Below are 22,175 nucleotides of genomic sequence, written 5' to 3' on the forward strand. Positions count from 1 at the left end.
TTTTTTGATTGTGATTATGTGATTACATAATTTCTAAGTCACAAGTTCATTCTAACTTTCCTGGAGCAAATTGTCTATCACAGTCTGTAATCTATAACAGTGTTCACATGTTATATACCATATTTGTGATCAGCAGAAATACCTTTACTTTTAAGCCTTTGAAAAAATTCTTTTTGTTGAGATCTGACTTACCCACTTTAGTGTGTAGTGTTAGTGGTTTTTGCCAAATGTGTGTATTCAGCTTGCTGGATACAGAACTATGTCACCTTTAATAAGGCTTCAAGCCAGGTTGTAGAGGCTGCAGTCCTGCCTGGTGTGGGTAGGGTAAGGGAGGGGCAGCCAGTCAGGTAGGCCCTTGTCTTACAGTAGAGCTGACTCTGGAGAGTGAAGTGAGGCTTAGGGTGGGGGTGGGGGAGTTAGAGGAAGGCCTGAGTTACATTCTCTTCATTTTCCTCTGGGAAGCTCAGCAGTACCGGTATGAACCAGTTTTTTCTGACCGAGTTCCATACAAGCAGAATTTCTGTCTGTCTTCAGCCAATTGAAAATCACCTAGAGTTTTATTCTAAGCACAAAAGAAGGTCAGAGAGAGGATGCCCGATGTTCATGATCATGCCAGCCTTCTTTCCAAGGCCTGGCCTGAAAAAAAATCCTCCAGCCCTGCTGCCTGCCCCTGTCTTTGACCTTAGGCTCCATGCTTCAACTGGGTTCACGTGAAACTCTTTTCATTGTCAAGCCCAATAGCTTGCCGGTTATTGTGTGGCACTTTTACTACTAGAGTTTTTTCTGTGATTATTGCTGTGCCAGTATTTGCTTAGCCTTGTTAACACCTGCCTGGCAACTGCCTAAGCCCAACCCTCTCCCACTGGAGGATACAGTTCACATTACCAGTGCACCAAATGAGTAAGTAATGCCAGCTCAAGGGTATTGCTGCAGGTTAACTATTCCTACTTCAGCTGCTGCTGCTGCTAATTTGTTGTTGTTATTTAAAGCTAACTTAATAATAATAATTAGTATTATTATATTTGATACTATGTAGCCCTCAAACTCTCAATCTTCCTGCCTCAGCCTCCCAAGTGCTAAGATTATGAGCGTGTGCCACCATGCTTAGCTTAAAGATAGAAAATTATGGATTTTGCTATGACTTGGCCTCTGGATCTGTAAGCAGCTCTTGCTTGCCCCCAGGATAAGAAAGCCTGTGTGGGTGCAGAGAACTCACAATCCAGGGCCTTGGTTTTTTAGTGGGTTCCGAGTGGGTTCCGAGAGATAAAAGAAGTTTTCAGGGTTGAGGAAACTTGGGGGCTTCAGCTGTAGTTCACTGGTAGATCACTTGTCTAGTATGGGGAAGGCCCTGTGTTTGATTCCCATCATGAGAGGGTGGAAAAAAATATTTTAAAAGAAATGTTTTACGCTGCTCTCTAGGAGCTACTTAGTTTCAGGATAATGCCTTCCTTCTAGCAGCTTTTTGGGCCTAAATATGTTTGAGGTTAAACAGCTGTTGCATGTGGTCCTTGGTCATCTCTGCTTATAGAATGAGGATGGACAGCCAAGATGTGTTATCATTGGTCACCTCTATTACTAAAAGAAAAGTGGACACCTGAAGTATATAATTCTTGGTCATCTCTGCTTGTAGGATAAGGATTGACAGGCAAAATATGCAGCCCTTAATTGTAGGATAAGGATTGACAGGCAAAATATGCACCCTCTAATTGTGTCCATTCCCAGGATTATGAACAGCCAAGGTAAACTATTATTAATCACAGAAGTGACAACACACTATAGAGCTTCTCAGGCCTCTTAGGAAAGCACTGTGAAATCAGAACCACTCAGGAACATGGCCATGGGGCTTCTTGACACTTTGTCCTTGCACAGAACCTGGCAGGGTCTGGGTGGGAGGTAGATAGAGCTTGCCCTAGGGGTCCTCTGTTCCATCTCATAAGCGTAAGTTTGAGTTGGGCGCCAGTGGCTCACGCTTGTATCATAGCTACTCAGGAGGCTGACATGTGAGGATATCGGTTCAAAGCCAGCCCGGGCAAGGAATGTCCATGAGATTCTTACCTCCAGTAAGCCATCAGAAAACAGGAAGTGGCACTGTAGCTCAAGTGGTAGAGAGCTCACCTTGAGCTGAAGAGCTGAGGGACAGTGCCCAGGCCCAGAGTTCAAGCCCCACGACCCACCAACAAACGAAGGAAGGAAGGAAGCAAGCAAGGAAGGAAGACCAACCAGAAAGGTTAATTGTTAATACATTTAAAGATTGTCATTGAAATATAATTCACAGGGCTGAGAAGGTGGCTCAGTGGTAGAGTGCTTGGCTTGCATGCATGAGGTCCTGGGTTCAATTCCTCAGCCCCGCATAAGCAGAAGTGACGCTGTGGCTCAGGGGTAGCGTTCTAGCCTTGAGCTGAAGAGATGAGGCCCAGAGTTCAGGCTCCATGATGGACCAAAAAAGAAAAAAAAGAAGACATAAAGAAGTAGAGATAACTATATTTTTTCTTTTTTGTATGGAAAACCATACAGAAGTATAATCTGAGAAAAAATGGGTATTTTCTATTAGTAATAAACTGGAGGGACTTAGCAAGGCCTCCTTGTTCAGAATCTTCTTCAGTCCCCATTACTGGCCAAAAAAAAAGAAAAATATAATTTACATGACATGCCACTGTAAGACTTACAGTTCAGTGTTTTTTTTGTATATTCACAAACATATATATATATAGATATCTATATCTATATTATAATACCGGGATTGAACCCAGGACCTTGCTCTTGCTAGGCAGGCATTCTACCATTTGAGCCACTCTACCAACTTTGTGTGTGTGTGTCAGGGTTGAACCCAGGGCGTGGGCACTGTCCTAAGCTTTTTTGCTCAAGGATAGCACTCTTACCACTTTAGCTGGAAAGGAAACCACTACATGTTTGAGGCAGAAAAAAGAGTTTATTGGGAGGAGAGCAAACCAAGAAGGTGGAAGCATGGGGAGACAGGAGAAGGAAGGAGAGGGAAAGAGGGGGGACTCATGTAGAGCCAGATTATATAGGGAAAGGCAGGTGGCAGGACCAGAGCTGATGCAAAAATGATGCTTGGGAAACCTCTCCTATCCTAGGCAGGCATGACCAGGGTGGTTCAGGAAATAACCACAGGGGATGAGGAAGTGACCTCAGAGCCTGGGGTCCTTTGCTGACTCACAGTCAAGTGATTGACAGGTAATTACTGGTTTCAGGCTGGTGAAGAGGTAGGAAGGATGGGCAGACCTAACAAGCCATAGCGCCACTTCTGCTTTTTGGTGCTTACTTGGAAATGAGAGGTTTATGGACATTTCTACCCTGGCAGCCTTTGAACTGTGATCCTAAGATCTCAGTCTGAATAGCCACTGCCACCCAGCTTGCCAATCCCTTTTATGTTGCCTATTTTTGATATAGGACTCTTATTCTCCTATTTGTACACCCTAAGTAGATGAGTTAAGATACCATGTATGTTACACTATTGTTAACAGCAGTTAATTGAGATAAATTTTGATGCCCAGGCTGGCCTCCAACTGCTATCCCCTGATCTCCACCTCCCAAGTACCCAGGATTACCAAAGAGCCACTGCTTTCATCATAGTTTGGCTTTTAATGATTACTTTTAGAAAAGAGATCTATATTTGTCTTTGTTTCTGTTTTTCTTTGAGATAAAGTTTCTCCATAAAGTTTAGACTGGTCTCAAACTCACTGTGTATCTCAGGCTGGCCTGGGATACAAGATCCTGTCTTGAACTCTCAATCCTCCTATCTCAGCCTCTCAAGTGCTAGTAGTTGAAGTGCGTATTATTAGGGTTATTTTGTGCATTGTACAATGTTTTAAACATTCCATAAAATTTTCTTAAAAATTAGTTTTCAAGCTAGGCACCAGTGGTTCACACCTGTAATCCTGGCTACTCAGGAGGCTGAGATCTGAGGATTGCAGTTCAAAGCCAGCCCAGGCAGGAAAGTCCATGAGACTCTTCTCTCCAGTTAACCACCAAAAGCTGGAATGGCTCTGTGGCTCAAGTGGTAGAGTGCTAGCCTTGAGCTGAAGAGGCTCTAGGCCCAGAGTTCAAATCCCAAGACTGACAAAATAAAAAATAGCCGGGTGTGGTGGCTCATGCCTATAATCCTAGCTACTTTGGAGGCCAAGATCTGAGGGTTGGTTCAGAGCCAACCAGTGCAAGAAAGTCTGTGAGACTCTAATCTCCAATTAAGCATTCAGAAAGTGATGCTGTGGCTCAAATGGTAGAGTGCTAGCTTTGAGCTGAAGAGCTGACGAAGAGAGCCTAGGCCCAGAGTTCAAGCTCCATGACTGACAAAAAAAAAAAAAGTTTTCAGTGAGAGGTCAGACTGTCTCATGTGAGGCATATAGCTAGCCAGGCTTGTGTTTGGTTGTGGGGAATTTTCAGGTTTATATATCAAAATCATACAGCTCTGCTCTCAGTAGTGCAGACCTGAGTTAAGTATGTCTGTGCCCTTACCTGCATTATGAAAGAGCCCATTAAAAAAAGTGGAAGTAGAAGTGTGTCTCACATAGTAGAACACCAGCCTTGACTGAAAAAGCCAAATAAGAGATAATACCTTGAGTTCAGTCTCCAGCATTGGCACAAATAAATAAGTAAGTAAACCAGAGTGGCTGGAAATGTATGTCAGTGGTAGAATTCTTCCTTAGCACATGAAAGACTCTGAATTTGATTCCCAGCACTGAAAAAAAAAAGGGCAGAAAATGTTAAGGACAGATGTCATAGATTCCCTGTCCACAGGGACAGATAGACATCTGATAACCACTCAAGCCCAAGACAAAGGACACATATGGATAGTGTCTTGTAAGAGGATCCTGTAAGGTAAGGACAAAAGTCTAGTCAAGATTTTCCTCTCGGGGCTGGGAATACGGCTTAGTGGTAGAGTGCTAGCCTAGCATGCATGAATCCCTGGGTTTGATTCCTCCACATAAACAGAAAAGGCTAGAAGTAGCGCTGTGGCTCAAATGGTAGAATGCTAGCCTTGAGCAAAAGAAGCTCAGGGACAATGCCAAGACTCTGAGTTCAGGCCCCAGGATTGCCCCCCCCTCAAGAAATATATATGTATATTCCTCTCAAATTTTTTTTCTCAGTATTAAGGCTTGAACCCAATGTCTCATACATGCTAGGCAAGTATTCTTGTCATTTGAACCATGCCCAGCCCTTTGGTTTTCTTATTTTTGATTTTTAAAAATAATTTTATTTAATTTTTTGGGGGGGAGGGGTCCAGTCGTGGGGCCTGAACTCTGGGCCCGGGCGCTGTCCCTCAGCTCTTCAGTTCAAGGTTAGCACTCTACCACTTGTGCCACAGCACCACTTCTGGCTTTTTTTCTTTTTGCTTATGTGCTGCTGAGGAATCGAACCCAGGGCCTCAGGCATGCAAGGCAAGTACTCTACCACTGAGCCACCTTCCCAGCCCTGTTTATTTAATTTTTTGCCAGTCCTGGGGCTTGAACTCTGGGGCTGGGCACTGTTTCTGGGCTCCTTTTGCTCAAGGCTAGCACTCTACCACTTGAGCCAGAGGGCCACTTCCAGATTTTTTTGTGATTAATTGGAGACAAGAGTCTCACAAACTTTCCTGCCTGGGCTGGCTTCAAACTGCAATCCTCAGATCTCAGATTCTTGTGTAGCTAGGATTACAGGTGTGAGCCACTGACACCCAGCTTATTTTATTATTTTTAGTTGTACGAAGGAGTTGCTATTGTTTATTAATGCAGGAGATCTTGATAAGTGTCACTCTTTTCAATATTCTCGTTATTTTGCTCACTTGGCCAAAGCTGAGCTTGAACTCAAAATTCTCCTGCTCCTGCCTCCCGAGTAGTTGAGATGATAGATGTGAATTACCACAGCCAGCTCCTTTCTGAGTTTTTCAGGACAATCTAATCATAGTTAATGGAAAATTCTTAGAGACAGAAAAATATACTGCAGTAGAACAGTGTTTCATCTTCAAAACTCTTGTTTTTTGCTCAGCATAGTGATGCACACCTGAAATCCTGTACTCAGCAGAGGTAGGAAGATTTTGAGCTTGAGAACAGCCTGGGTTGCATAGGAAGTTCCAGTCTGATTTGGAGTACCTATTGAGACCTGCCTCAAAAACAAAAAGACTAGCCAGGTGCTGGTGGCTCACATCTGTAATCCTAGCTACCCAGGAGGCTGACATCTGAGGATCATGGTTCAAAGCCACCCTGGGCAGGAAAGTCTGTGTAACTCTGATCTCCAGTTAACCACCAGAAAACCGGAAGTAACAATATGGCTCAAGGGGTAGAGTGCTAGCCTTGAGCTGAAGAGCTGAGGAACAATGCCCAGGCCCAGAGTTCAAGCCCACAACTGACAAAAAAAAAAAAAGGAGGGGGGCTGGGAGGGGGGCTCAGTGGTAGAGTGCTTGCCTTGTATGCATGAGGCCCTGGGTTCAATTCCTCAGCACCATATTAAAAAAAAAGAGAGAGGGCTGGGAAGGTGGCTCAGTGGTAGAGCGCTTGCTTTGCATGCATGAGGCCCTGGGTTCGACTGTTCAGCACCACATAAGAAAAAAGCCAAAAGTGGTGCTGTGGCTCAGTGGTAGAGTGCTAGCCTTGAGCTGAAGAGCTGAGGGATAGAGCGCCCAGGCCCAGAGTTCAGGCCCCATGACCAGACCTTCTCTCCCCACCCCCCCCCCAAAAAAAAAAAAGAGAGAGAGATTTGGGTTTTTTAAAATTTTTTTTAAATTTTTTTGGTCAGTCCTGGGGCTTGAACTCTGGTCCTGGTTGCTGTCCCTCAGTTCTTCAGCACTCTACCACTTGAGCCACAGCGCCACTTCTGGTTTTCTGGTGGTTACCTGGAGATCAGAGTCTCATGGACTTCCTGCCTGGCTTTGAACCATGATCCTCAGGTCTTAGCCTCCTCCATAGCTAGGATTACAGGTGTGAGCAATCGGCACCTGCCTTAATTTTTTTTTATTGTTATCTTTAAGTAGTTATACAAAGGAGTCACCATTTAACAAAGCAATTTATGAATACAATATATCTTGATTCTTATCACCCCTTTCAAAATTCTCACCCATCCCTACCTTACCCATCCCTTCCCTTACTTTCCTTGGTTTTATAGGATATACATTGGGTTCTTCACTAAAACTAGTTTTTAATATTCTTGGTTTATGCAGTGAAATTTTATGGTCTTTGCATTTCTGATCTCTAAAAGTATGTTTACAAACACATCCTTGAAGCAAATAAATCATTAATAGTTCACAGTATCTGTACAAATTGTAGAACAAATCATTTCAGCTTGAAAAAACCAAAACACAGTAGGAATTTAAGGCAGAGGCAGTACTGCCTTTGTGAAAGGCAGCTTTCTATGGCCATTATAAGGTAATCCTCTACTTTTTTTGTCTTTAGTCATGGGATGTTTTTTTTCGCAACACCAATGCCGGAGCTCCCCCAGGCACAGCCTACCAGAGCCCCCTTTCCCTGAGCCGAAGTTCCCTGGCTACCATGGCCCAGGCACAGTCCCTGGTGGAGAGCCAGCCTAATGTTGACAAGCTCGTGGAGGACCACTTGGCCGTGCAGTCTCTCATCAGGGCCTATCAGGTGAGCAGGGGCTACTTCATTTGTCATCATTTAACCCCCTCTAAATCCCAGGTACTTTCTCTTTGCTTTGGGACAAGAAAAGGAGCCAGGCTGACACTAGTCAGGCAGTTCCTTTACCACCTTTCCTGCCTGCCTCATACTAGTGTCTTCTTCTCATAAATGATTGTGGGCAGGGAAATAATATCAGTATCTGAGTATCCAGGAGAAGTGGTGCTCACCCAGCAGGGACAGGGAGGGTATTCTTGGGGTGGGTTGGTACCCTCGTCTCAGCCACTAACAGCTGAATAGTATAAGGGAAAAAAAAAAGTGTAGAGGCTGGAGACACACACACAGGTTCAGGGTAGGAGAAGGCCAGCCTAGCCTGCACAATGTGGGCAAGAGACCGAGAACTCCCCTAAAACATGCCACTTTGTAGCCATTCTCACCAGGTGTGTCCCCAGAACTGTGCTTATCCTTCCTGACTTTTTTCCAAAACATGAGTCGTGCAGCATTTCCACTTCATGTTGGGTAAAACTAGAAATTTAGACCTTAAAACTCCCTTTGTAGGGGGCTAGAGACATGGCTCAAGTTGTAGAGTGCCAGCTTGTGAACAAGCGAGCTGACTATGAGGTTCAAATCCCAGTATCAAACATACGAAACAGCCTCCTTCTGTGACTAGACCTAAGGAGAAAAGGTAGAGTAAAGCAGGTCTGGTGCCTCCCTTCTGGAATCTCCTGTGGGAGTCCAAGCACCATCACCAGCAAGAGGTGGTGATCTGATGTGTCATGCTGCAAGTAGTGGCAACCTGGTAACTTATACCTCAGGTCCTCCATTCCACCCCATGATTGTTTCTTGAAGACACAGTGCTCCATAGGCCTAGGTCTCCAGTCCTTTCCCACCGTACTGTGGCAAGTAAAACAGAAGATCTGTCTCTAGGTAAGGTGCACAGCACAACAGGTTATGCCTAATCATTTCCTGCACATGTTATAGTAACATCTTCTTTTTTTTCTTTTTCTTTTCTTTTTTTTTGTCAGTCGTGGGCTTGAACTCTGGGCCTGGGCGCTGTCCCTCAGCTCTTCAGCTCAAGGCGAGCGCTCTACCTCTTGAGCTACAGCGCCACTTCCGGTTTTCTGGTGGTTTATTGGAGATAGGAGTCTCACAGTCTCTCTTGCCCAGGCTGGCTTTGAACCGGGATCCTCAGATCTCAGCCTCCTGAGTAGCTAGGATTACAGGCGTGAGCCACCAGCGCCTGGCTAGTAACATCTTTATTTACTTTTTTTTTTTTTGGGGGGGGGTGTCTGGTCGTGGGGCCTGAACTCTGGGCCTGGGCGCTGTACCTCAGCTCTTCAGCTCAAGGCTAGTGCTCTACCACTTGAACTACAGCACCACTTCCAGCTTTTTCTTTTTGCTTATGTGGTGCTGAGGAATCAAACCCAGGGCCTCATGCATGCAAGGCAAGTGCTCTACCACTGAGCCCCCCCCCCAGCCCCCCCCCCCCGCCCCGCCCGGCTAGTAACATCTTTAACATGGTTTCTCAGTGGCTTCTCAGCTATTCTTAAATTTCTCACACTGCTAGCAAGGAATTATGACTGTGGACTAGCTGAGGATGAAGCCTGAGTTCAAACCTCAGCACCTCCAAAAAGAAAAAAAAAAATATGATTGAAATACCCAACATTGAAAGAACTTAAAATTAGAATAAAAGTTTTTTTCTGTTTTTTCTAATTTATTTTTTGTTTGTTTTCTCGTTTTGCAGTGCTGGAAATGGAACCTAGGGCCTCAAACATGCAAAGCACCCTACCACTGAGCTACACACTAGTCTCTCCGTTTGCTTTTGTTTGTTTTTGAATAGTTCAGATGAGATGCATTAAGTATATATTGTAGTGGGATATTTTTGTTCTGGCCACTGTACAAGTTACTGGAATGAGTGTTGGAGCCAGAGCCCATGCTTGCCTCAGCACATGAATGTAATAAAAGACAGAGTTTCCCTTAGTAAGATGATACCTCATCTATGTAGTACTGTACCCCAGCCACACCTAACCTCTCATTTTCTTCCTTCGGGAAATGTTTATTGTCACAGTAAGGAATTCCCCACACTGGATTCCAATTCCCTAACATAGTTCATTTCCATGACCCAGGGAAACTAAGGAACCCCCAAAATAGTCTCAGTTTATCATAACTCGAGTTTATTTTTTTTAATAACAATGTATTTATACATGTAGGGCTAATTTTGTTATATGGATTCATTGTTCTATGTTCCACTCTAGGAAAGATTTGCATGAAGTATAACTTTTTACCCCCTTCCCACAGCTCACTGGATCTGCTTAATGACTTGTGTTATTATTCCAGGTCAGGGGTCACCACATTGCAAAACTTGATCCTCTCGGAATTAGTTGTGTAAATTTTGATGATGCTCCAGTAACTGTTTCTTCAAACGTGGGTGAGAATTAATCTGTAAATGCTAATTTTAATGTAATTTTACTTTTTTTACCCCTTCCCTCTTTTTTTTTCTCCTGTCCTTTTGTGTGTGTCCTTCCCTCTCATTGTTGGTCCACTCATAGATACGAGGGCACCATGTAGCACAGCTGGACCCCCTGGGGATTTTGGATGCTGATCTGGACTCCTCCGTGCCCGCTGACATTATCTCATCCACAGACAAACTTGGTGAGGGTTTGGGAGCAGTCAGCTGCGTTGCTTGAGCTCCTCTCTCTGTCACAGCCTGTGGTAGCCAGGATGTCCAGACAGGAGGGAAAGGCTCTTAAGTTTCCTTTGTTATGATCACTTAAAATTCATCAGTAATACAGCCTTCTTGTGTTTCAGGCATGGTTTTATTCCACTTGTCAGCCAGATTGTCCAAGACTCAATCTGGAATATAAAATTTTCAATGGAAAGGTCTGTGGCACAGAGAAAAGCCCCCCTCTCCCTACCCCTCAGGGGGCAGGTGGTTGGAAAACTACTTCAAAGAACAGCTCATTTGGCTCCAGCTTTCTACATCCCCAGGCAGTGCTGCCTTCTACAAGGCCAATGATGAGCCTTGCCAGGGAGCTGCAGTCACACATGTCCCATTCTAGAGCCCAGGGGGGCTTGCCTGTGGCCAGAGGTTATTCATGTCCCTAAAGGGCAAATTCCTGAGCATGTGTGCAGTTGGGGTTTCCCAATTTGTAAATACTGGTGATCACACTGAGGAAACTTTGGAAGGCATTCCCACAGCGTCAGGAAGCCAGGGCCTTTGGGAGGTGCATGTATGGAGCACAGCTGGGTTTTTGTCACAGTTGCCAGAAGATAAACTCATCTGCACCTCGTCTTTTTGTGAGGTGAATGGGTGTTGTGGCTGGGTGTGTGCTCAACCACAGTTTGCTTCCAGAGTTAATCTGCTTATGTCACCATGCTGCTAACCTATACTAAAGAAATGATGTGACTAATTGTACAATGACCAGGGCATTCACCATAGGCACTATGCATGCTAATGAAATTGATGATCACCTAATTGATAATACTGCTCTCTGGGAGGGAACAAAATTGGCCTCCTTGTAGACACTTTGGGGGAACAGTGCAGAGAAAACAGTCTCTAAGGCTCTGCAGATGCCCTTTGTACTTATAGGCATTGCTGAACTGTGACTAAGAGGTCAGACATTCATTGGGTAAAGTTAAATTTCAAGAATTGTTGGCAGTTTATAATTGTTCTTTAGCCTTGCTTTTTAAAAAACACTCTTGGAGGGCTTGGAATGTGGCTTAGTGGTAGAGTGCTTGCCTACCATGCATGAAGCCCTAAGTTAGTACCACATACACAGAAAAAAGCCAGAAATGGCGACGTGGCTCAAGTGGTACAGTGCTAGCCTTGAGCAGAAAGAAGCTCAGGGACAATGCCCACGCCCTGAGTTCAAGCCCCAGGATTGGCAAAAAATAAAAACCGCAAAACACCCTTGGATATTATGTATGCCTTCAAACTACAACAGTCAACACAGAAGACTTGTGACCTCAAAAAGTGTGGAGATTTCTCTCCACAAGAAAGCAAGCATTCAGTTTTGTAGCAGACATCAGCTGAATGTCCTCTCATTTGATTCTATTCTGATAATAAATGGTTTGTATGGAACCATCTTCATCAGGCAAGGTATATATAAAGAATTTCTTTATAGCCAGCTCTTGACACAAAGGCTGGGGAAGATTAGTGTCCCTGTGATCCTCTTTGGGGAAGAAGAATTCTAATTTCTATAGCCTGCCTTGGAGAAGAAATAATGAGTGAGCCAGGATCCATGAACAGAAGCCATCTACTATGTAACAAGGGATAGCCTCAGATTCCACAGGGTGAGGGCTGTATCCTTCAGACTGCCCCCTGCAGCTCAGGTTTCTAGAACTTCTGACAGACTGGTTATAGGTTGGGGTTCTCATAACCCTCTCCTCAGGCACAATTATATTACAGAATAGCTTACACAACCCAGGGAAACACTTGGTTACATTTACCAATTTATTGTAAAGAATATTTTAAGGGGTATGAGTAAGTTGCCAGATGAAGAAACATGTTAAGCAAGGTCTGTAAGGGTCCTGAGTACAGAGCTTCTGTTCCCATGGAGTTGGAGAACACTACCTTCTTGGTATATGGGTGTGTTTTTGTTCAGCTTCCATGTGTTTAGTAGTCCAGAAACTCCTAGAATCCCATCCTTGTAGGTTTTAGAAGACTTTGCATGGACAACTATGTAGAAATGTTATTGGACCATGTTAGTTTGACTTGATTCTACTTGACTGAGTGGAGACCCAGCAAGGGTGCAGATTCATCAGAATTTCTTCTTCTTAGGCATGGGGCAGGACCCCTTCTGAAATGGAGTCTTAGACCTACTGTCAGATAAGGTAGGTCTAAGAATTTATAGCCACTCCAGAACAGAAAGGCTGTCAATTAGGGGGTTTGTGACCCAGCTTGAAGAATAACTTAATTTCTATAACATGCCTTAGGGAGGATATTATATGAATAACAGAATTAAAAATATATATCATAGACTGGGTGCCAGTGGCTCACGCCTGTAATCCTAGCTACTCAGGGGGTTGAAATCTGAGGATCACGGTCCAAAGACAGCCAGGGCAGGAAAATCCAGGAGACTCTTATCTCCAATTAACCACCAGAAAACTGGAACTGCTGCTGTAGCTCAAGTGGTAGAGTGCTAGCCTTGAGCTGAAGAGCCAAGGGATAGCACCCAGGCCCAGAGTTTAAACCCCACAATTGACAAATAAAATACATACATACATACATACATACACACATACACACACACATACATATACTATGCTAGGAGTTTGTATCATAGACAGGACATGACTGGACATGCTTTTACTCATTGGTGAAAACTTTGTGCTCCTAAGAAGTGGGCCTTTATTTGAAGTATTCCTAAGAGGTCTTGGGGCTTTATATACCTCATTCTTTAACATAGAAACCCTTGCTTTCCATCCTCTAATCTTGTTACCACCAGCAGCCCCAAGCTTCTTTAGACCCCAGGTGCAATGCACTTGAGTGTTCCAGAGCCTTCCAAATAAGGTCTTCTCTGTTGAGCCCCTGGTTGCTGGTCTTGCTCCAGTCCATTGTCTTGCCTGTGGACCCCTTTTCTGAGAGGAGCCCCTCTTACAGCGTTATTCAGCGTGGGCACTATGAAATGCTAGTTTCCGTATATGGCACAACATCTAAGGGAACCAGCTCTATCTCTTGTGTGGCTCTGCATAGTCCTAGTTTGCAGGTGATGACTGGAATAAGGATATTTTCACTATTTGTTCTATGGGGGCCAGGGAAGTCTGTCTTCATTTATGCCAGGTAGTAATGTACACTCCCTTGGAAAGGAGGATGGAATTCTCACATGAGATGCCTTGTATATACCCAGTCACTGGGAGGTACTGTGGATTTTTTTTGTTTTGTTTTGCTGGTTGTGGGGTTTGAACTCAGGACTTGGATAGTGTCTCTGAGCTTCTTTTTTTCTCAGTGCTAGCAGTCTACCACTTGAGCCACAGCACCACTTCCAGCTTTTTCAGTTTATGTGGTACTGAGGAATCAAACAGAGGGCTTCATACATGCTAGGCAAGCACTCCACCACTAAGCCACATTCCCAGCCTGGTTCTGTGGATCTTTTCTAGTATTCCTGCCTGGGGACATGAGACTGTGGCTGCCCAAGGTCTGCCAGGAGGCTTTTCCCAACTGGCGTGAAAGAAAACTCATAGGTTGGCAGAACAATATGTGTATAGTGCACTTTTAGGATGGTGCTATCACTGGAAGTGTAGTGAGGTCCTGGAGTTCCTTGTTATCTTTTGGAGATGGATTGCTTAGTTAGAAACAGACTTGACTTGTTCACCTAACTAAAATTAGGTACAACGTTGTCTTAGAGTTTACTATGTTGGTCATCCCTTCCTTACTGTTTGAGGTGGGAAGAGGGGAGGTCTTATTTCTGTTCTCTCTTGCCCTCACTTTCCACTTAAAAATGCCTTCCTCTGTGTTTCTTATGCACAATCTGTAGCAACTCCTACATAAAGATGACCAATATCTTCTTTAGTGTGAGACTTAAACATAATTAAGAGAGAATTCAGAATACATTCTGTAAATAAATGGGAGGAAATGTGAAACTTCTCTTCTGTATCCAATAATATTTGTAAATTCCTAATAACAGTATTAGGAAATAAACTTGAGTTGGATAATTGAAAGTTAAAAGCCTGAAGCTTTAGTAGAATTTCAGTTACTTCAATGAATTCATTCTTGCATCTATGACATTAAACATTACAGTAAGAAATGATAGCATTCCCATATATTCTCCTGATCTCCCACGCTCTCAGGTTTGCTCTTTGATGCCTTGAGAATGAGCTTCAAACTCCACCCCTACAGCCCCCATATTGGGGCTTGACTCTGGGTGTTGTCCGTGAGCATTTTTTTTTTTTTTTGTTGGTCATGGGGCTTGAACTCTGGGCCTGGGCGCTGTCCCTCAGCTCTTCAGCTCAAGGCGAGCGCTCTACCTCTTGAGCTACAGCGCCACTTCCGGTTTTCTGGTGGTTTATTGGAGATAGGAGTCTCACGGTCTCTCTTGCCCAGGCTGGCTTTGAACCGGGATCTCAGCCTCCTGAGTAGCTAGGATTACAGGCGTGAGCCACCAGCGCCCGGCTTCCGTGAGGTTTTTTTATGTTTAAGGCTAGCACTTTACCACTTGAGCCATGACTTCAGCTTTTTGGTAGTTTATTGGAGATAAGAGTCTCACAGACTTTCCTGCCCAGACTGGGTTGGAACCCTGATTCTCCTATCTCAGCCTCCTAAGTAGCTAGGATTATAAACATGAGCCACTGGCTCTTGGCTGATACGTTGTTTTTGAGCCAGAGTCTAGTTGTGTTGCTCAGGCAACTTACATGTTTAAGAAATCCTCCCTTTCCTCAGACTCACAGCAGCTAAGCCTACAAGTGTATGCTATAGTACCCATCTATAGAGTTATAGTAGGGTCTTTGTCCCTTCCCTCCTTCCCTTCTCTCCTTCCCTCCTTCCCTCCCTTTCTCAATCTCCATCCCTCTCTCTCTTCTTTTCTCTCTGTCTCTTTTTGGGCGGTAGTTCTCCTTCCTTCCTTTCTTCCCTTTCTTTTGGTGCTGGTTCTAGGGCTTGAACTTAGGGCCTTAAGTATTGTCCCTGAGCTTCTTTTGCTCAAGGCTAGCACTCTAGTACTTGAGCCACAGCTCCACTTCCAGCTTTTAGTAGTTTACTGCAGATAATAAGAGTCTCACAGACTTGGAGCTGGGAGTTAGCTCAGTGGTAGCATGCTTGACTCACATGCATGAGGCCCTGGGTTCAATTCCTCAGCACCCCATAAGCAGAAAAAAGCTGGAAGTGGCACTGTGGCTCTCAAGTGGTAGGGTGCTAGCTTTGAGCTGAAGAGCTGGGTGCTGAGGGACAGCACCTGGGCCCAGAGTTCAGCCCCCATGATTGACAAAAAAAAAGAGTCTCTCAGACTTTCCTACCCTAGCTGGCTTCTTACCATGATCTTCAGATTTCAGATCTTCTGAGTAGCTAGCATTAGAGATGTGAGTCACGGATGCACCTAGCTAGAGTTGATATATAACTAGCTTTCTGAAATTCAGTGATCGCACTTTGTCTAGCAGACACTATCTGCTGTGTACAGTATGATGCGCCTCAAGATAGCTGGTGAGGAGTGTTTAGCAAGCTGCCTCAGTGACTCACCCCAGAGGTGACTGGGCTGAGGCCATACCCAAAAAGACATTGAAGTCACCATGGATATGGTCACCCCTCAGGAGTGAAGGCCTGAACCACAAAGACGTCTGTCATTTAAGAAGATTCTTTGTAGATATCCAAGAACTAGTAAACCTAGTTGCAGTAGCTCCTGGTGTCCCATTCCTGTTTCTCACCCACTGTGCATCACTTACAAGTGTCCTCAGCAGCCACTTCTATGAATTGTTAAAATACTTCAGAGCCCTCAGGGGTACTTGGAAGGAAATCATGTGCTTTTTGTAAATGAGGACTGAATATCTTTTCTTGTTCTCTTTTCACCCTCCTCTGTCTTTGCATCTTTAGTTTGCTTTTTATTTTAAAGAAATATAAAAATTAGCTGGGCTTGGTGCCGGTGGTTCACGCCTGTACTCCTAGCTACTTAGGAGGCTAAGATCTAAGGATCACAGTTCAAAAGCCAGCCTGAGCAGGAAAGTCCATGAGACTCTTATCGCCAGTAAACCACTAGAAAACCGGAAGTGACCCTGTGGCTCAGTATTAGAGCATTTGCCTAGAGTTGTAGAGCTCAGGGAAAATGCCCAGGCCCACAGTTCAAGCCCCACAATGGACAAAAACAAAAAGTAGCTGGGCACCTGTGGCTCATCTGTAATCCTAGGTACTAAAAGGAGGCTGAGATCTGAGGATCATAGTTCCATGCCAGCCTGGGCATAAAAGTCCAGGAGATTTTTATTTCCAATTAATCACAAATCTGGGAGTGTAGCGCTCAAGTGGCTCAAGTGGTAGAGCACTAGCCTTGAGTAAAAAGGAGCTCAGAGACAATGCCCAGGCCCAGTGTTCAAGCCCCAGGACCAGCAAAAAAAATTTTTTTTCTTTTTTTTAATCAGTTATGGGCCTGGGCACTGTTCCTCAGCTCTTCAGCTCAGTCTCTACCACTTGAGCCACTTCTGGTTTTCTGGTATTTAATTGGAGATAAGAGTCTCACAGACTTATCTGCCTGGGCTGGCTTTGAACCGTGATCCTCAGATCTCCTGAGTAGCTAGGATTATAGGCATGAGCCACCAGCGCCTGGCAAAATTTAAGATTGTTTACCTTCATGTTAAGCAAAGCATCTCTTTTGTGTGTTGTTGTTGTTTTTTTTTTTGTGGTTGTTTTACCACTTGTGGGGCTTCTTTGTGCTCAAATCTAGCGCTCTACCACTTGAACCAGTGTCACTTCCAGTATTTGAGTGGTTAATTAGAGATAAGAGTCTCACAAGGAGTTTTCTGCCCAAGTTCCCTTCGAACCATGTTCCTCAGATCTCAGCCTCCTGAGTAGCTAGGATTACAAGCCTGAGTCACTGGCACCTGGCAACATCCCTGATTTTGTGCAGAGCTTAAATATTCTCTTGTCTTAAGGAAAAACTGAGTCCTGAAGGCTAGTGCCTTTGTCTTCTAACGGAGGAAGGCAATGCTTTCCCTGAGTGCCTCACCCCATAAACACTCACTCTGGTACTTGAGTCCCAAAAGCCTGTCTGCTTGTTAGGAACTCATCAAGTTCAGGGTTGGGACTATCAGGTTGAAAGGAAGCACTCAACTGACCCTTCTCTGCTCACTAGAGCAGGCCACAGCTACAGCCACAGTGACCCTGGCTGTGAGTGTTCAGTCATCAGCCCCTTTGTGCACCACTGTCACTACCAGCCTCTCCTCAGCCCCCAGGCTGAGTCCAGGCAACCAGTCAGGAAAGGAAATTACATGTATCCAAGTAGATACCTTGATCTTCACTAGTGGCCAGGGAAGTTTTCATATAGGGTAAGAAATGCTTTGCAAAGCTTACAAGTAGAAGGGAAATGTACGACTTTGTTCAGCTGTGTATAGCTGGGATTCTTGGGATATTTTCAACTATTGACATCTTCTATTCTAGTTTTGCCCACCTTGTGAGGAACCATTTAGGAGATTTAGAATATAGACTTCTGCCTGAACTCAATTCTGCGAATTTGCTGCTCTTCAAATTAGGCCTTTTTGTTTTCTGTTCCTGTTTTTTTTTTCATCTATGGTTGTCTAGATTGGGCATGTACAATTTTGCAGGAGTGAGCCATTGTATGTCAACTGCTTCTGGAAGTTAGGGAGAGGAGGAGGTCAAATGACGCTGCCTGCTGGCTTTGAGGTGTCTGGCGAGTGCCACCTGCCCTCTGACTTATGTTATTCCAGCTGTTCTATGGACAAGTCCCACGTTTATCCCAACAGGATCCCCTAACCTCCCATCCACCCATGTTTCCTTTGGTGTATGTGTCCATGTGACAGTGTCTGTGCTTCCTGTTACTGTGGTGATGATTGTAGGGTTTTGGTGTTTGGGTTTGAAACTAACTCTCATCTGTCTTTTTCCTTCTGCACTCACCCATGCTACCCCACTGCCTCTCAGATCTTGCAGTTTTCAAGGAACGACTTGGAATGCTAACAGTAGGAGGTATGAAAATAATGAGCCTTTCACCTTCCCAGAGTTGAGGACTTCATTTGAATAGGATGTGCAACTTTTCCAAGCATGTGATTCGGGGAAAGTTGACACAACTTCTATCAGTGTTAAGTTTGCTAATTGTTTTGGAATATATTTTTCCTTTTAATTATTAACCAAGTACCATTACATTCCTAGCTGTCATTTAATTTCTGTCCATTTTGTGTTTGAAGAGCATTTTCATCCTCACATGTGCTTCACCATTGCTTTATTGTAAACTTCCATCTTTTCCATCGCTCCCCTGCCAGAGCCAGTGGGGCCCTGAGACCACATCAGTGATAAGTGCTGCGTAGTGGCTTCTCATGTCCTCTACATCGTGTGCTGTGGTTTTGGCTAGACTCTGGATTCTTTCAGATTCTGCTTCTTGGCTATTCTGGACAAGATATTCCAGAATGTTCCATGTTTCAAGTATTAAAAACATTCTGAGAGCCTTTCATGTCTCTTCATTCTGGACAGAATACCTTTGAGGAATCCAGAATTGAGGTTCTGGGGCCACCTGCCTGCTATCATTCCCCTTCTCCCTTGCCATGTGGCCAGTTCCTTCTTCCCCTCTCTAGGACTTTTTTTTCTTTTTCTTTTTGGTACTGGAACTTAAACTCAGGGCTATGCACATGGCAGGTGCTCTACTACTTGAGCCACACTTCCAGCACTTTCAGTTATATTTGAGATAGGATCTTACATTTTTACAGTGTCTGGCCTGAACAACAGTCTTCCTGTTTAGTCATATACTGTAGACACATATTGGTTGAGATGAAGTCTTACTATCTTTTTGTTTAGGTTATACTTGAAATACAGTCTTCTCACTAAGATTATAGGTGTGAACTGCAGCACTTAACACCTCCTCCAGGCTTTTCTTAAGATATTCTCAATTATAGTTTGATTTTAAGAAACAACAGAGTGGCCAGGCACCTCTTAAAACTCTTAAAAAAAAAAACTTTTAAAACTCTTAAAAAACAATGGGGCTAGGAAAGTAGCTCAGTGGTAGAGTGCTTGCCTTGCATGCATGAGGCCCTGGGTTCGATTCCTCAGCACCACATAAGCAAAAAGAGAAAGTCCTCTTATCTCCAACAGACCACCAGAAAACTGGAAGTTTACACCATGGCTCAAGCGGTAGAGTACTACCCTTGAACTGAAAGAGCTGAGGGATAGTGCCCAGCCCAAAATTCAAGCCCCATAACTGGCAAAAAAAAGAAAGAAAGAAAGAAGAGAAGAGATAAAGAGAAAAGAAAAGAAACAACAGAGTGGCTTCATGCTATTTAGCCAGTAAATGACTTGCACAACTACAACCCCATCACACAGGACCCCTCATCTACACAGTCAACATTCAGGACCCCTTCACTCCACCCTCCATACCACCTGGTTGAACTCAGGGCCTAGGTGTTGTCCCTTAGCTTTGTTTGCCCAAGTCTGGCACTCTGCCACTTGAGCCAACCCCCACTTCTGGCTTTTTGGTAGTTAACTGGATATAAGACTCTCCCAAGTTTTCTACTCAGTAGGCTGGCTTCCAACCACAAGTCTCAGATCTCAGCCTCCTGAGTAGCCAAAATTATACATATGAACCCCTGGTGCTTGGCAATTTGTATATGTTGGTTTGGTGGTTTGGTGCCAGTTCTGGGGCTTGAACTCGGGGCCTGGGTACTGTCTTTGACCTCTTTTTGCTCAGAGCTAGCATTCTACCACTTGAGCCACAGCTCCACTTTTGGCTTTTTCAGTGATTAATTGGGGATTAATTGGACTTTCCTGCCCAGACTGGCCTCAAATTGCAATCCTCAGGTCTCTGCCTTCTGAGTAACCAGGATTACATGTGTGAGCCACCAGTTCCTTAATTAATCAGTTTGTTTATTTATTGTCCTGGGGCTTGAACTCTGGACCTGGGTACTATCCCTGGCTCCTTTTGCTCAAGGCTTAGCACTCTGCCACTTCAGTCACAGTGCCACTTCCAGCTTTTTCTGTGATTAATTGGAGATAAGAGTCTCATGGACTTTCCTGCCCTAGCTGGCTTCAAACCACAGTTCTCGGATCTCTGCCTGCTGAATAGCTAGGATTATAGGCATGAGCCAGCGGCACCTGTCTCTTGTTGTGCTATCCCTGAGCTTTTTTTGCTCAAGGCTAGCTCTCTACTACTTGAGCCACAGCTCCACTTCCAGCTTTTTGTAGTTAATTGGAGACACGAGTCTCTTGGACTTTTCTATCCTGGGTTGGCTTTGAACCTGAATCTTCACATCTCACCCTCCTGAGTAGCTAGGATCCTTTACAGGCATGAGCCACCAATGCCCAGCAAATTACCTATTTTTGATTGGGTATTCTCTCTCTCTCTCTCTCTCTCTCTCTCTCTCTCTTTCTCTCTTTTGGCCAGTCCTGGGGCTTGAACTTGGGCCTGGGCACCATTCCTGAGCTTCCTTTGCTCAAGGCTAGCACTCTACGACTTGAGCCACAGCATTACTAGGGCCTTTTCTGTTTATGTGGTACTGAGGAATTAAACCCAGGTCTTTGTGTATGCTGGGTAAGCACTCTACCACCAAGCCACATTCCCAACCCTAGGTAAATATTTTCTATTGGGTAAATGGTTCATTGCATCTGAGTTGTCAGATTTATGTATAATGGTTCACAGTATTCCTTTGGTATTTTCTTGGTATCTGGAACATCTCTGGTGATATCCTGTTTCATTTCTGACATTAGTAAATTTTGTTCTTTTCTTTGTCAGTTATACAAGGGATTTGCCAGTATTACCCACCTTTTAAGAGATCCAGCTCTTTGTGTCATTGGTTTTTCTCTATTGCTTTGTGCTTTTTATTTCATCGATTTCTGCTCCTTATTAGCTCTTTCCTTATTAGCTCATTGGGTTTTGTCTTCTTCTAGTCCCAGGATGTAGGAGTTTAAATTATTAAAGACTTTGTTTGGTCGGTAATGGGGCCTGAACTCTGGGCCTGGGCACTGTCCCTGGGCTCTTCAGCTCAAGGCTAGCGCTCTACCACTTGAACCACAGCTTCACGTCCTGCTTTTTCTGCTTATATGGTGCTGAGGAATCGAACCCAGGGCCTCATGCATGCAAGGCAAGCACTCTACCACTGAACCACCTTCCCAGTCTACTTTTCTTCTTTTCTCATGTAAATTTCCCTCTACTGCTTTAGCTATTCCACCAATTTTAATATGTATTCTCTAAATTCAGTTTATACTGTTGTCCCCCATGTTACTACTTGTTTCACTTGGGGGTTATTTAGAAGAGTGTTGTCTAGTTTCTAAGTTTTTGGAAATTATCTTGTTACCTTTTTAGCAGTAAGCTTTAGGTTGATTTCATTATGATTTCAATTGGAATATACCCATTGAGATTTTTGTTTTATTTTGTTTTGTTTAATGCCCAGTATATCATCTCTCTTGTGTTCTATGGTGCCTTGTAAAGAACACTATGTTGGGTGTGCAATTTTCAAATCAATGTCGTATTCAGCTTTTGGTCTTATTTGATGATGGTTAGAAAGTCTCATATCTTTATAAAAGATCTTTTCTGATGTTTTTGAAAAAGGGCTATTGAAGTCTTTACATATGCAGTTTGTCTGTTTCTCATTTCAGTCCTATTGGTTTGGGATTCCAACATTTCCTAGCTCTCTTATTTATTGCATGAACATTTAGGATTGCTGTGTGTTTTCTCCATAGATTGATCCTTTTATTAGTAATTTTCTTTCCTGTCTTTTGTTCTGTTTGTGCTTGTATGTGTGTGTGTGCTAGTACTGGGCTTGAACTCAGGTCCTGGGTGCTGAATAGCTAAGATTGTCGACATGAGCCACTAGAAATTTCTGAAGTCTAAATTTTTCTTTTTCTTTTTTTGGCAATACTGGGAATGGAACTTGGGACATTGTGCTTTCTAAGCTTGTACTACCACGTATGTCCTCAGACCTTCCTGTTTTCATTCAACTAATGTTTATATTTTTTCCATCCTTGTATTCTATATC

The 22,175-nt window shown here is 44.0% G+C and overlaps 1 protein-coding gene across 4 annotated transcripts in view; it reads left to right on the forward strand.

Moving 5' to 3' along the window:
• The window catches only part of Ogdh (oxoglutarate (alpha-ketoglutarate) dehydrogenase (lipoamide)), a 104,599-nt gene that overhangs the window by 20,643 nt on the left and 61,781 nt on the right, over nt 1–22,175 (forward strand). For 3 of the 4 annotated variants that reach the window (XR_001175689.1, XM_013032959.1, XM_013032961.1), the window contains exons 3-4: nt 7,386–7,577; nt 10,115–10,217. Coding sequence is in view for 3 of the 4 variants with exons in the window: in XM_013032959.1 (XP_012888413.1) it covers nt 7,386–7,577; nt 10,115–10,217 (295 nt within the window). In the remaining variant the exon portion in view is untranslated. Of the gene's footprint in view, nt 1–7,385; nt 7,578–9,902; nt 9,994–10,114; nt 10,218–22,175 lie in introns of all 4 variants that reach the window. The other variant, XM_013032962.1, reaches the window with a different exon arrangement.

The sequence above is a fragment of the Dipodomys ordii genome, unplaced genomic scaffold, assembly GCF_000151885.1.
Source record: "Dipodomys ordii isolate 6190 unplaced genomic scaffold, Dord_2.0 Scaffold160, whole genome shotgun sequence".
In the NCBI taxonomy this organism is placed as follows: Eukaryota; Metazoa; Chordata; class Mammalia; order Rodentia; family Heteromyidae; genus Dipodomys; species Dipodomys ordii.